Source organism: Solanum verrucosum, unplaced genomic scaffold (assembly GCF_900185275.1).
Source record: "Solanum verrucosum unplaced genomic scaffold, falcon-dt-bn FXZP01000147.1, whole genome shotgun sequence".
Classification (NCBI taxonomy): Eukaryota; Viridiplantae; Streptophyta; class Magnoliopsida; order Solanales; family Solanaceae; genus Solanum; species Solanum verrucosum.
This window is the reverse complement of record NW_026020343.1, coordinates 708,615-724,468: the sequence shown is the minus strand read 5'-3', so window position 1 is coordinate 724,468 and position 15,854 is coordinate 708,615. Positions and strand designations below refer to the sequence as shown.

Sequence of the window (15,854 nt, the reverse complement as noted above, 5' to 3'; positions counted from 1 at the left end):
TTTACTATCTTCTAATTATTTACCTAATCTGTGAGAACTATAACACGGGGAAAGATCTTATGAGGAATGCATAATTAATACACCGTGCACTTCTATCTTTTTACACACATGAATACAATGAGTACATACACTTGTCTAATATGGGACACTAAGTATAAACATATCTACATCAACTATCTAAGACACCCACTCAAGCTGGGGCATACAAGTCACATGTACCGTGCTTGTTACAGATAACTCCCATATATTTGGAACTATAAGCATCAAATTGAAAGATATGATTGGATTGAGGAGATCTCTAATCACACAATATAGCCAAGAAAGCTGGAGAACTTTCTTGAAAATGGATAGAGAACTGCTAGCTGGCAGAAAGTGGTCGAAGAGTCGCTGGATAATACTGAAATTGAAAGGATAGAGTAGAAGCTGCAGCCGAAACCCAAAATGGAAAAGCTATTGGAGTCGTTGGATTAGGTTTTCGGTGATCGGAAACGGGATAAAAATGGCAACGGGGTGGGTACAGAACGAATGGCCGAACACTAAGGAGTTGAGACTTTCTTTGAAGGTGGCTGGAAACTGCTCCACACGCCCAACACGTGTCGGGTGCTTCTCCGTAGACGTCACTATCAGCAGCACATGACGATGCGTGATGAGAGTTTCTTTCAGATTTTTGCTCCCTGAGGCTGATCTACCTTATGATGGTGCTGGTTTTTGCACAACACAGAGTGGAAAGAATGCTTAAGCTGACAACCTTGTGGTCATTGTAAAAGATTGTGTGGTGACTGATTTCTTCTTCTCAGAGTTGCTGGTATGTTGAGCAACGATAAATTTTCTCACCAAAGTTCTGATGCGAAGTGAGAAATATAGCATAGGAGAAGAGTTCATGTGAATGCATAGCTACTACTCCCTGTGCTTCTATCTATTTATATATGGAATACAATAAGTACATACACACTTGTCCAATGTGGGACACTACCTATAAACATATGTACATTAACTATCTAACATAATCACGGATAACAGTTGGTGATTTACTTGTTATCTTCTTTCTTGATTGCTTAGAAGCTTTATCATTCCTTAGTCTTATCTTTCCAATGATTTAACTTCTTACAATGCCTTGCAGGGATTCACGAAAGAGATTTATTTAGAGAAAGAGCGTTGGCAAGGGTAAGTTTACATTAAGCTTTCAAGGAATAAATGCTATTTACCGAAATAATTTTTGTGGCATAATTCAATATGCTTCTATCAGGGTACTCTATTATCTTATTTCACCTGATCTCCTTATTAACCCACCTCAAACCAAAAAAAGAGAAGGAAAACAGAAAAGAAAAGAAACAAAAAGAGAAAGGCTCATAGTTCATTTTGATGTTTTGATTACCTTATATTCTTAACTATTTATGCTAACTTTTTATCCAGGTATATTAAAGATTATGATGGTGGAATCCTTATGGAATGCAAAATAGATCCAAAGCTTCCATACACGGATTTATCTACTATGATACGTCGTCAAAGGCAGGTAGACTGAAATGTAGCTTCATGATGCATGCTCTCACTGGCTAGGCTTCCTTAAGTTTGAGTAGTAAAATTTTGATAAAAATTGTTGAAGGGTGTCATCTGTATTTCAATTGTTAATGCAGTTTCACTTATAGACTTCATCTCCTTTTTGCATATGAGCTCTCCAACATCCCTGCTTTTGCCGATGAAGTAGTGGAGGAGAGGGAGGACTTACTTACAGACCTTTAGATCGTTTCTTTTTTTGTTTGGTAGTCATTCAGATAAATTAGTCTACCATTTCTTGTTTGTCTGGCATAAAATTTTCTCTACTACTTTGGGTCGTTTAGATAGTGGTCCAGACATACATATAAATTATAATGCTAATTCGTGGATTAAAAAAAGAGAGATTATAACACAGTTAGTCTGTAATATGGATGGGGTTTAAAGAATAAAAAATGGGATAAGCTCTATGCACTGTATCATAATTAATATTTACTTCTGGTAGTTCCTCACATTTCCTCCCCTAACATGCTGTACGGACTGGTAGCAATATGGTGTTTGGCCTTATTTTTTTATTTTTTTTAAAAAAAGAAAAGAACCTGGCTGAATGTTCAGTATAATTTGGCTCTGGTTATTCTAACCATGTGGAAGTTAAATTATATTGTTTGGAGTAAATTTTCCCTTTTAATGCGACCAAGAAATTGACTAGTTACATGGAGTCTTATATGGGCCTTTATTACAGCTTTGTAGAGTAAGATATCGTTCTTGCCCAAATGAGAGGCTATTGACTTGCAGTATTTTCCTTTTGTTGTTATTAGGCAATTGATGAAAAGATAAGGGAGCTATCAAATTGTCATATTGTCTACCCAGGAATTGATTTTCAAAAGGTATGCACTTTTTATCTCTGAACAAAAAGCTCCCTCCTTGATATTGATTAATCATTACTGCATTGGTCGAATGTGGTTCCTGTCTTTTGTATTTATTAATTCAATCTCTTGAGAGAGGGTTCTAGCCCTCAATGGACAAGGGTCTGTTTAGAGAAAAATATGATGCAATGGCAAAGTCGGCTTAGCTAATGAACTTTTGATCATGCTTAAGTTTGAAATAATAAGATTTGCACTATGCTTCATCATTGTTTATTAGATAATGTAGGAAAACATGTAAACTTAATGTCGCACCTTCCCAATACTACCTAACGAAATAAGGCAAACAGTGACACTTTTAGAACCAAAAAAATGCTCACCAATTTGGCATGTTTTTCAGCTCTTTTGGGCGTGTACTTCAGCCACCAGCAACCTTAGCTCGAGATTTTGACGACGGTTTTCATAGGGCTTCTATATCATCGTCCTTGCCAATGGAGTTATCAAAGTATCTATATTATGTGTGGATGTCTTATGACATCAAATGGATGTGTGATAGTGCATCAAGGATGTGGCCTAACAGTTGATGAAACTGACACAGAGATCATAGGAGGCTAGGATTTGACTTTCAATAGAATCAAACTATCTGTATAAGTTCTAGTGGACAGAATTACTTGGTTTCAATATTGATCGGAGGATGCGGGCACCTGTGGAATAATCGAGGTGCATCCAATGTGGTTTGGACACCTTTGTTCTTCTTAAAAGTAAAAATGTATCAGCTGTATCACATCTGTATACATGAAGTAACACACTTGATCTAATGTTATGGTTCCAACAAGTTCCTTTTGAAATGAATCTGTAAGTGGCATACCTCTTTATTAATGAGAAAAGTGGTTTGGGGGTGAAGGGATGGTATTGAGAGGAGGTGTGAGGTGAAGGAAAGAGTTTGGAATGCCAATTGTGAAGATTGAGAATAAGCTTATGGAAAGAGAGAGGAGTCTGTGGCCCCGATTAAAGGCTATCATTAGGGTGGGCTTGTGGGGACAGAAGGAAGACTAGATTAGCTGAAACAAACTTTGTAAGCAATTCCAGGAGTCAACCTCGAGAAGTGTGTTGAGAAAGGTGTGTAAGATAGAAATGACTTTATCCATAAGAAGTGCGAGTAAGTTGTATCGAGTAAAAGGAATATCTTCATTCTCAAACATTTTTTGGGTTTGATTAAGATTTAAGCTTTTTGAATATACTAATACTTTATCAATGTATCTAGACTTTTTACAATCATGATCTAATTGAGCAAAAGGTTTCCACTACCCTTTACCCCAACATATAGCTTCAGAAGATAACCTTGATGATTGATGTCTTGAATCGTGTGAGAAGTAAAGACATGGAAGAAAGAATTATTAAGATGTGTATCTACACTATTGCATTGAACCCTATTTATAGATATATTCTGCACACTACATACAATCTTTTTTTCATTTACGACACTAAATACATTAATATTCTAACATCCCCTCAAAGTGGTGCATATAAGTCATATATGTACTGAGCATGTTATAGATGTAACTAATACAAGGACTAGTGAGGGACCTGGTGAAAATATTTGTAAGCTGATCATTTGACTTCACAAATTTTGTAATAGTATCTCATGAGAGTATCTTTTCTCTAACAAAGTGACAGTCTATCTCCATGTACATAGTCTTCTCATGAAATATTAGTTTTGTCCACAATGTGTAGGGCCAATGATTGTCACATTCCTGATGATTTTTCCAAACTTTTAGGGGTCGTTTGGTACAAAGATCAATAATGCTGGGATTAGTAATGCATAGATTAGTAATGCAGGGATTGGTAATGCATGGATTAGTAATGCAGGGATTATTTTTATCAAGTGTTTGGTTCACTGTTTCTTACCTAGTTTTGTGGGTGGTTTAAAACTCTTCAAAAAAAATTCTTTCCAATTATACCCTTTAGTTATTATGGGATTTTCTATTTTATATAATTGGGTCAAGGTAGATAATTGACGGACAATATTATTTTTTTATAGCATTTTAACTAGCTAGGAGAATAAAAATTTTATTGTCATGTTCACTATTTTCTCACTTAAAATTATTTGAGAGTAAATAATTGTCATCTTAATAAATTGGAGTTAATGTCTCAAAAGGTCACACAACTATAATAATTTATAGAGAAAATTTATTGAACTTTGTTTTGTATCAATAAATTTAAAAAAAAAACTCTTTATCATAAAATAAAATAAAAAAAATAAAAAAATATAGCAAAATAAATTAAACTATTTTTATACTCAAGATGTTTTATATATATATATATATATATATATATATATATGCTCTTGTTTTAGACTACTTGTGTAATGTTTAATGGACTTCCGTTAAGAGGCAATATTTGACTTATGAATTGTTCTTAAATTCATACATCAACATTAGCATATTAGTCGGATTATGATATTTTATATTAATAATAAATAGATTAAATAACTCATATTTTAGAAACAAAAAATTATATCTAACAACAACAACAACATACCCAGTGAAATCCCACTAGGTGGGGTTTGGGGAGGGTAGAGTGTACGCAGACCTTGTCACTACCTCGTGGAGGTAGAGAGGCTGTTTCCGAAAGACCCTCAGCTCAAGTACAACAAATCCAAGTTAAAGGGGAGGAAAACAGTGTACAAAACATACCATCCAATAAGAAAGATAGTGAATAATCAACAGAGGAGACAGTAGCCTCAATAGCACAATGAGAGAAGTGAAACGCGATAAACAACATAAGGCTATAGGTATCACAGACAAGAACTGCAAGTGCAAGGCTAAGACTACTACACACGCTAACAACCCAGACCCTCGCAAGAAAGGATAACACGCTAGCCCTACTACCCTTCAACCTTAATTATTTAAACAAAAAATTATATCTAAATAATAAAATTTGTAAGCTAATTTATTTAAATAAATTTATTAGTATAAATATAAAACATAAAATCAAGAAAATAAACAAAATGATTAAAAGGATTTGAGGGGGTATTTTTGTCTTTACCTAGATTAGTCCCATGGTATTAGAACCAATACCACCAAATGGAAGGTATTAGTTATACACCCTATAATACCATGTAGGGTGTATAACTAATCCATGTATTGATTATACATAAACCCAAAATTCCTACCAAACATAGTACTAAATAATACCACACATAATACTTGGACTATTTCTCCTAATACTCCCTACCAAACGACCCCTTAATGTTTTAAGCAACTGTTTTATCCACAGTAGCTCACAAGTTGCTACAACCATTGCTTGATATTTTGCTTCTGCACTAGATCAAGCAACCACATTTTGTTTCGTCTCTTCCGGGACACCAAATTACCTCCTACTAAAACACAATATCCGCAAGTAGAACGCCTCTCAGAAAGTGATCCTATCCGATTAACAATGTGTATATCCAATGATTTGCCCATGGCCTTGATCTTTGAGGAGTAGGCCTTTGCTTGGAGCCGACTTTATATATTCCAGAATGTAGACGACTACATCTGAATGATTCTTACAAGGAGAAACCATAAACCGACAAACACCACTTCATAGGAATAGTAATGTCTATTCACTGTGATATAGTTCAACTTACCAACCAACCGACTATATCTTCCAAGATAATTGAATGGCTCCCCCTATCTCGATGGAAGTTTAGCATTCAGATCCATAGAAGTGTCAATGGGTCTACATCCTATCATTGTTGTCTCCTCAAGGTTGTCTACGACATACTTTTGTTATGAAATAACAATGCCTGATTTGGATTAAGCGACCAAAATATCCAGAAAATACTTCAGTCTGCCAATGTCTTTAGTGTACTATCTTGATTATTGTCGGTGATAACAATACATCAGCATTTATCACCAAATAAATCCACATATTTAGAGCAAAATTTAGATAACTTCACAACGAGTCATGACAAACTTCTAAATTAGTATGTTGAGCTTCCTAAACTACGCTCGAAGAGATTGTTTCAGACCATAGAGTGACCAACCCAATCGACATACAAGGCTACTAGACTCGCCCTAAGCAACAAAACCAGGTGGCTGGCCCATATCCACTTTATCCTCATGGTCATCGTGGAGAAAAAACATTTTTTATGTGCAACTGGAAAATAGACCAATGACAGACAACAACCATGCATAGAAAAGACGGACATATGCTATTTTAGCCACGGGAGAGAGTATTACTGTAATCAAACCCAATTATCTAAGTATACCCCTTGGCAACAAGGCGAACTTTAAGTCTATCAATTTGACCTTTCGAACCAACTTTGAGTAAATAAACCCAACAACAATCAACAATAGATTTACTTGAAGAAGAGGAACAATCTCCCAAGTACCACTCACATATAAAGTACACATCACATTAATCAAGCTTGTCGCCATCTTAGATGAGAAAGTGCTTCACTTGTAGACAAGTATGTAATAGACGTGAATCATCTATGCTTGATGTTGGATGCGAACGACAATGATAAGTCAGAGTGGTGGCACTATGGTTGGAGATGTAGAAGTAACCATGGATTCCTCAAAAGTTAGTTTAAGTAAGACCTCAGAGATAATCAAAAAATGTAAAGTAAGGTTGAGACTAAAAAAATGTGACATTAGTTGACATAAGATACCAAGAAAGATTAGATGAGTAGCATCGATACCCCTTTTGGACCCAAGAATAGTCAAGAAAGATACAATTTAGAGCACAAAGGTCTAATTTATTTTTCCCAAAAGCTAAGGTATGAACAAAACATCCTCCCCCAAAGACACTGGGTAAGAGAGTTGAGAGGTGATTAAGGAAACAATACTGAATAAGGAATCTGATATTTAGTGGAAGTTAAGAGATTCCGATTTATTAAATTGCAAGATGTGAGAAGCACATTGCCCCCAACAAACACAACGGAACATGAGATTGAATAAGAAGAATGCGAGCAGTTTCAATGAGGTGCTTATTCTACCTCTTTATAGTACCCCCATTATGTTGAGGGGTGTACAAACAAGATGTCTAATTAATCATTTCTTGGTGAGTCATAAACTGCTAAAACTAGGAGGATAAGTATTCTAAGGTATTATCACTACGAAAAGTATAAGTAGAAACACCAAATTGATTTATATTTTTGCAGAAAAACTCTAAATCTAGAAAATAACATAAAATGATCTTTTATTAAGAAAATCAAAGTACATCTTCATTAATCATCAATAAAATGAATAAACTAACAAAATTCTACGGTTGAACCGACTCTACCAAGACCCCAAATATCTGAATGAACCAATGAATAATCCAGACTCCACAACTTTCATCACTACGAGTAAAGTTAGTGCAAGTGTATTGCCCACGTTGACATGACTCATAATCTAATGTGATAGACTAAACAAACTAGGCACCATCTTCTGTAGTTTGAAAAACTTTGGTGCCAAACGTTTGTGGTATAAGTCTGGTGGATTTGTAACATTGTAGTTGGAGAGGTTGAGGGCCCTGTACCAATTGTCTGTCTCGTACTGTGGTCCTGCTTATCAAAAGAATCATCAAGAAATATAATGGTGCAATTAAGGGCATGCATCAAACAAATGACAAATACAGAACTAGGACTTCTAGGGACAAAGAACAAAGTTTAGAGTAATGGAGGATTAGTTTGTCTAACTCTTTTTGCTCTTATTTGGATCCCATAGGCTAAAGTAACATTGGGAAGAAATTGTGAATAAATAATATTTGATAAAAGTGATATATTACCGGACATATGATAAGAAGTGCATGAGTCCATGGTCTACCGTCCTAGGGTATTAGACTTTGAAACACAAGAAAAAGAATTACCAACAACTGAAGTACAAGACTGAGCAACCGAGACTACTTGTAGTGATGTCTGCTTACTTGCTTGATAATGAAGGAACTCATTATACTTCACTTTAGATAAAGTAAACCTCTTGTTACATGTTGACCTACTTCACGAGTGTATCCAAGCCTATTACAATAACTACACTTGGGCCAAAATCTTCCAAAATGGGATCCTTGTCAATTCTTCATAGATCAGGATGCTCGATTATCTATTATTTGAGATTGGTGGAGCGAGGAGTCAATGGTTGGTGATTAAGTCCACGGTGTGATTGAGTGGCGCGACAAGGCCAAGTAATCGAGAGAATATTTCATCAATTGTAGGACCTGTTGGACTGGCCAAAATCTTATCACACATAAAATCAAGGTCATTAGGAAGTCTATCAAGTGTAAGTACTAGAAACAAAGTCTGTCTTTGCTTATGTTGTTTTTCAACGTTCGTTGTGACTATATCAACCTATCAAATTCCTTCATGTTTGCTTGTACCAGTCCCAAGTAAGTAGACAAATCCAATTTTTTTTCTTTAAATGTGTCATCTGAGATATCATGTCATAAAAATGAGCTATGTCATGACTGTATAAAGCGTGAGCCTTTTCCGAAACTAAATAACATGTGTTGAATAGACGAAACAAGGGCATCAACTTGGAATCAATAGATCGCCACAAGATACTATATAATTAAGCATCAACCTTCTCCCACTGTGCTTTGGTCCTTTTCATGAACCGAACTAGCCTTTTTCGTTAAGTGATCTCGAACATCTAGACCCTAGCACCAAAACTCAACCAAGGAAGCCCAAGCTAACTAGTTTGGATTTCCCACTAAGGGTTCTAACATAATCATAGCACTTGAATTTTCAATTTCTGTATTTTTGGAGCCAAAAATATCGACCACAAAGACATGTTGAATTGAAGAGATATCTAGTAAATAACCATCTAAAGATTGTGAAGAAGGGTTAAAACTCACTGTAACCCCGAAAAACACTATTCTATTGACTGATGTGCAACGGAACCTTGTGGGTGGGGTCAGAAATAGGAGGACAACCAACTTAGACAAGGGCTCAGATTAGGTTGCAAGACACATATTTGAGTGGCAAAATTCCTTGTCGTACAAATAGCTACCTGCACAATTGGTGTAAAGATGCCCCCGCTTTCCCTGATATGCACTTGATGAAATCAGGAATAGGGTTCAGGCGATTAGAATATACATTAAAGTGGAGGGAACTTCTTAGAATTACTATAAGAACACACTAGAAGGAAAACAACTTGAAAAGTAGTCGGAAAGGGCTTCATGCGGTGGCGCATGTGTCAAAAGCGTTGTCGGCGTCAGATCTCCGAGAGGTATGTGAGAGCACATGTAGGGTTGTCTACCAGAAGGGTTGACTGGGTTTGTCGCTGGTGAGTGGGGGGGCCTGTGATGGTATTGGTTTTCGCACAACTTTAACAGAAAGTAACATGACGCAAGTTAGATCTGAGGAGTCACTGGAAAAACGCTCGGCAACGGATTTGTTTTTCCCCAGATGGTTCTCGTTGTTGCTCTCATACCACGTGAGAAGTAAAGACATGGGAAAAAATATTATTAAGATGTGTGTCTCTATTATTACACTGAGCACACTAATACCTATTTGTGGAGAGGTATCATAATAGAGTCAAAATCACGATCAGAGTCGGTCTGGATAAAAGGCAGAATCCAATCCCCTTCTTCCTAATCTTATTGGCCTTACAACGGGCCTAAGAGCAAGGAACTCTCAACTCCCCAATCCCCCAGGGTGAGGGGTGAACCTTCACTCGATTTATGATCAAGACTATTTCGAACTTCAAGTATTGGAGACAAAGGGCCTTGTCCAAGACAAACTCCTTAACTTAATGCTTGAAGAAGAGAATCTTTGCTCTATTATTAATGAAACCTCTTACTCCAACATAAGACAGGAGGCTTATCACTTTCTTGAAGACAAGCTTCAGCCTGTTGGCGATCCACGCCAGGCTTTTCAGCGATATTTTACACATTACATACAATCCATATCCATTTAGGACACTAAATACATTGATATTCTAACAAATCATAGTTTCTTTGCCATCATTTTCTAGTTTTAGTAAGTTGTAAATATCAATCTGTAAATGACTTGTTTTTGGTTTGCAAAATGAAATTTATTAATGGGAAATGTTTCTTTTAGACTTGTTAACTTGTCAACAGACTTAGTTGCGTGGACTCTTCACTTTTGATGCCGCACCCATCTCGGATTCTTCAAAAATACACTACTTTTGGCGAATCCGACACGCACCCGTTGGCATTTTTGAAGAGTCCGAGCAACATAGTCAACAGATTATGTAAAAACTTTCCTAGGACAAAAGACAGTATCTCAGAAGATATCTTCTTTTATTTGAGAGGTAGTTCAAATTCTTTTCGATTGCAGATATGGTCTCATATGGACATTGTTTTCTTTGTAACTGGATTGGTCTGATGTTGCAATACTATGTTTTGCTGCTATCGTGAAGAAACTGTTGGATTTTGAAGTTCACTAATCTTGACTAACTTATTTAGAAGGAAGCTGGCATTCCCAAAAAGGCCATCAAGGTTGAGGATATCCCTGGCTTGAGTAAGTTCTTTCTATCTTTATTTCCTTTTTCTTAGTTTCTATATTTCTTATGGATATGTAGAATTTCTAAACTCTGCTCTCTATAAGTGTGATCTGAGTCCCTACAACTTGCCTTAAGCTGTATTCTTTTTGTGCTCCAATTATCTTAAATTTCTTATGGGAATTTGCTGTTGACATCTTAATAGGAGAGGCTGGATGGACTCCTGATCAATATGGTCATTCTCGTTTCAAAACAGTAAACTCCTTGTCAGATCAGAAATCTTTGACTGCATTCATGCGCTCACTCCTGAAAGTATAACTCTTGTTTTTCCTTTTTCTAAAAATTTATAGTTGCCACATCATTAAATATGTATCATAAATTATATTTTTTGAAATAATGACTATAGAAGCTAACTTGGCAAAGTTGAGTGAGTTGGGTAACAAAACAAAGTTGAGTGACTATGAAGGCCAATTACCAAAGTTGAGTGACCACCCAAGCTTCTAACTCTTGCTTGCTTTATTTAAGCTTTTGGTGCACAAAGGCCAGCTAGCACGACTTTAATTGACTATTTCTTTAGTTAAATAGGCACATCTTTATTGAGTTTTTCCCTCCTGTGCAGATAATGCATGACCATCCCGATTCCTGGCCGTTCAAAGAACCTGTTGATGCACGGGATGTTCCTGATTATTATGACATCATCAAAGATCCAATAGGTAATGGATATTTGCCTTTTGTTCCAGTGGTGGTTGTTGACAATCTACTTGAAATTTTATTGAATTTTCTCTTCTTTTTTTTCCCGTAAAAGTTATTTGTATTTCAAAATTTTGATGCACCAAGCAGTTTCTACATGAATTTAAAAGTTGAACTGTTAAATGGACTTTGAGAAGTCAACCCTAAAAACTAGCTCAAGACGAGAGGATTGCTCAAAGACCATATAAAGCGACCTCCCGTATAAATAGAAGGTGGTAACTCTAAAAAGTATAATGGCTGTTAGCATTACTAGTAGATTGTATACCTTTTTGAAGTGCAATTGATTGTAGGGGTGTGCAAAAATCGAACCGGAAAATATGCTATTGGTTTACCATTAGTCTATTATTGGGTTAAGGAGTTTTTAATGGTTTTATAAAAAAAAAATATTATCTGTTTGGATTTGGTTTTTTAATATTGGGTGATTGAGTAAATCGATAACCCATTAAGACTAATTTACTACTTTACCCTATATAAATATTAGGTACTGATTGGTTACTACCTTTGCCATTTAGCCTTCAATTCCACATTATTTTCTTTGTTCTTTTATTAGTGTTGCACTTATATAGTTCTTCTCATGTTAGTTACTAGTGTTTCTATTTTATGGGCATTATGTAAAGTTACATTATTGTCTAGTCGTGTCAAATTGTTGGAGAAGTCATATATTTATTTTATGAGCATTTTTTTATTGGTTAAACCGAAAACCAAACCGCAAGGACCAAAAACCCAAAAACCGAAAAACCGAGAACTAATAAAAATATCTTATTGGTTTAGCGTATTTAAAAATTGAAAACCGATAAATTGAGCCGATAACATAAAAATCGAATTGAATCGACCGATGCACATCCCTCATCGATTGACTAGAAGAAGGCAAGTCCTTAGTAGGTGCAAGGTCCGAGAGATGAATCAACTGGGCCTAATGGTGGGCGCGGACGACAATGATAAGTCAGGAGTGGTGACACTATGGATGGAGATGTAGAAGTAACCATAGATTCCTCAAAAGTTAGTATCGGTAAGACCTTAGAGATATCACGATGATTGAAACATTTAAAGTTAGGTTGAAACTCAAAAAAATGTGGCTTCAACTAACAAAATATCAACGAAGATCAGGTGAGTAGCAACGATACACTTTTTGAACCCGAGAATGACCAAGAATTACACATTTGAGAACACGAGAGACTAATTTATCTTTCTTCGGGGCTAAGTTATGAACAAAACATGTGCTCTTAGAGACATGAGGGGGGGTAGAATATAAAGGTGAATAAGGAAACAATATAGAACAAGGAATCTGATTCCGAATTGAAGATGAGGGCATTCAATTAATTAAATAGCAAAATGTGAGGACTGCATCACCCCAAAAATGCAGCAGGACACGAGATTGAATGAGAAGAGTGTGTGTAGTCTCAATGAGGTGTCTATTCTTCGTCTCTGCTACCCCTTCTGTTGAGTGGTGTACATACCAGATGTTTCATGACTAATTCCTTGGTGAGTCAACAGATGCTCAAACTGGGAGGATAAGTATTGTATATCACTATGAAAAAATATGAATAGAAACACCAAAAATGATTTTGTATTTTAGCACAAAAACTCTGAATATAGAAAGTAACTCCGAACAATCTTTCATTAAGAAAATTTAAGTACATCTTGATTAATCATCAATGAACTGACAAAATAACTACATCGTTAGGTTGAACCAACTCAACTAGGACCCCAAATATCATAATAAACTAGTGAAAAAACTAACTCACACACTCGCAACACTACGTGGAATGGTAGTGCATGTGTCTTTTTCAAGTTGACACGACTCATAACATAATGTGGATAGACTAGACTAACTAAATGCCATCTTCTGTAGCCCGAATAATTTTGTTTTGATGACCGTAGCTTGAATAGATTTAGATGTCCCAAATGCTTACGGATTAGGTCTGGGATCTGTAGCATTGTAACATGGCATGTTGTGGAATAATTAGAAGTAGTAAGATAGTAAAGTAGTGCAGGTGTCTTTTTCAAGTTGACACGACTTGCAATGTAATGTCGATAGACTAGACTAACTAAACGCCATCTTCTGTAGCTCGAATAAATTTATATGTCCCAAATGCATATGAATTAGGTCTGGATGATCTGTAACGTTGTAACATGGGATGCTGTGGAATAATTAGAAGTAGTAAGATAGTAAGGCCTTGTGATTCATGCCTTGCGCCAATCGTCTGTCTTGTATGAGTAAAGAATCATCAAGAAATATTATGGCACAATTTAGGGCATTAAACGGCTAACAGATGCACTATTTAAAGGACAACCTGAAACCTAAAGAACAATGTTTAGAGTGACTGAGAATAGGGGGTTAGCTTGTCCAACTCCCTTTGCTATATTTTGGGCCCATTGGCTTATGTAACAATGAGAAGAGATTGTGAATAAACGTTATCTGACAAACGTGAGTTGTCTCTTATCACCAAAAACATGATCAGAAGCATCGGAGTCCTTGACCCACAGTACAAGGGTATTAGACTATGAAGCAAAAAAATTACCATCAACAGAAGTATCATGCTGAGCTACTGAGGCTACTTGTGGGAGATGTATGTGTACTTGCTCAATACTAAAGGAACTCATTATATTACCCTTCAGATAAATAAATTCACCTGCATTGTTAGTCTGAGCAACATGAGAATTCTTAGGTGGTCGACCATGTAGAGAATCGTATAATGCACGAGTGTGTCTAAACCTATTACAAGAACTACACCTAGGTAGCAGAGAATCGTATACTTAACGAGTGTGTTCACCTAGGTAGAGATGACCCAAATTAGAGAGATTGCTTGAAGAAGGCCAATGGAGTCGCCAGATTAGGGTTCTGATCCCCGTTAGTTTACAAGCTGGCAAATCTGGCTTGAACCACTTCAAGGAACCAGATCTACTGCTGGAAGCTATTGGCTACCTTCCAATCCCAAGAAGCTGTTGGACATGTCACAAAAATAAAAATTGGTTGGAACTTGGAAGAAATAAGTACGGTTCGGCTTGGAATCAATGGGTGAATCCAACAGGAAAAAGAACTGATCTAGAAAGTGGTCAGAAACTGCTCACGCGCCGGTGTGTGTTTCAGATTTGTCGCCGATGTCGTATATCTAACAAGCGCGTGATGGTGCATTGCTGGGTTTCTGCCGGAGATTTTTTTGGGGTTTGGTCGCTAGACGTTGCTGCACCTTTTGGTTGTGTTACTTATCGTAAAATACTGGCGACAAGAGAGATGACACAGGGCATATCCAAAAGTCATCGGAAAAATATGCAGTGATTGGCTTTTTTGTCCTCGGGATTTCTCACGGTAGCTCTTCTACCAAGTGAGAAATAAAGTCTCAAGACATATTAATTAATAAAATGCATAAACTAATTATTACACTGAGCTCTATTTATAGACCACATATTACAATCCTCTTCCATGTCGGGATACAATCCTATTCTAATACGGCCGTGAAAGTTGCTGAAAATTTTTCATACAAAATTCTCTTCCAATATATTGGTGACCTTAACAAGGCTGGAAGGGACAAAAGAAATATTTTGTTGTTTTTTCAGCAATTTCTGATCTCTAGTGGACCACTTAATAGGATTCGAACCCAAATGAAATTCTGACCATCTATCAGAGAAAAAAGAAAGAACTGATCTTGCTTCGGTTTCTTCCAAATTTAGATGATTAATCATCTGCTTCTCACGTTCCTGGAATAGATGGGACATTAAGGAGTATCCAGTTAGGCATTTTGTGAATTGGTCCGATTCTATCTCTTTTCGTTCTGTTTGAAGAAAGGAAGGAACAATCGATCTTTCTTTTCGTTGTTGAATCTTTCTTTGATTAATCAATGTGGGATATTCCGAATCCTCATTACTAATGGAATCCAAATGATCTCTGGATTGATCATAAGATCCTTTTAGTTGGCTAGAATTTGTTATGAAATCATATTGAATATTTGACGATACATTTTGTACCTTGCTAAATCCTTGTATTCTCTTGATACGTTCCTCAAAAAATCTGATATGTGAAGCGGAAGAGAAAATAAGTGAGAATTCAACCTTGATTATTCACCCAAATTATTGGGGTTTAAATAACTATATTTGCATGTGCTAAAAAGGAAAGAAAGTTACTATCTAATTACAATACGAGTAAATTAAGCCACTTAATATATTTATGTATATTCTAGAATATTTGTAAGAATTTGAACACTTTCTGTTGTTGCTAAAGCATGGACAGATTTCCAAAAGGTCCTATAACCGTGGAGGCTCTTGGGGACAAATGTCAGAGACACAATTGTGTCCAAGTTTATTTTCATTCCTTCAGCGCATA

At 36.2% G+C, this 15,854-nt stretch overlaps 2 protein-coding genes across 3 annotated transcripts in view; both read left to right on the top strand.

The window, feature by feature from the left end:
• Nucleotides 1-15,854, top strand: part of LOC125837352 (uncharacterized) — a 293,499-nt gene that overhangs the window by 262,927 nt on the left and 14,718 nt on the right. The gene's annotated exons all lie outside the window — the stretch shown is intronic.
• Nucleotides 1-15,854, top strand: part of LOC125837354 (histone acetyltransferase GCN5) — a 28,711-nt gene that overhangs the window by 12,042 nt on the left and 815 nt on the right. The window contains exons 6-12 of one of the 2 annotated variants that reach the window (XR_007443522.1): nucleotides 1,121-1,164; nucleotides 1,414-1,513; nucleotides 2,310-2,378; nucleotides 10,749-10,803; nucleotides 10,989-11,095; nucleotides 11,190-11,262; nucleotides 11,403-11,496. Coding sequence is in view for 1 of the 2 variants with exons in the window: in XM_049516490.1 (XP_049372447.1) it covers nucleotides 1,121-1,164; nucleotides 1,414-1,513; nucleotides 2,310-2,378; nucleotides 10,749-10,803; nucleotides 10,989-11,095; nucleotides 11,403-11,496 (469 nt within the window). In the remaining variant the exon portion in view is untranslated. The remainder of the gene's footprint in view (nucleotides 1-1,120; nucleotides 1,165-1,413; nucleotides 1,514-2,309; nucleotides 2,379-10,748; nucleotides 10,804-10,988; nucleotides 11,096-11,189; nucleotides 11,263-11,402; nucleotides 11,497-15,854) is intronic. The other variant, XM_049516490.1, reaches the window with a different exon arrangement.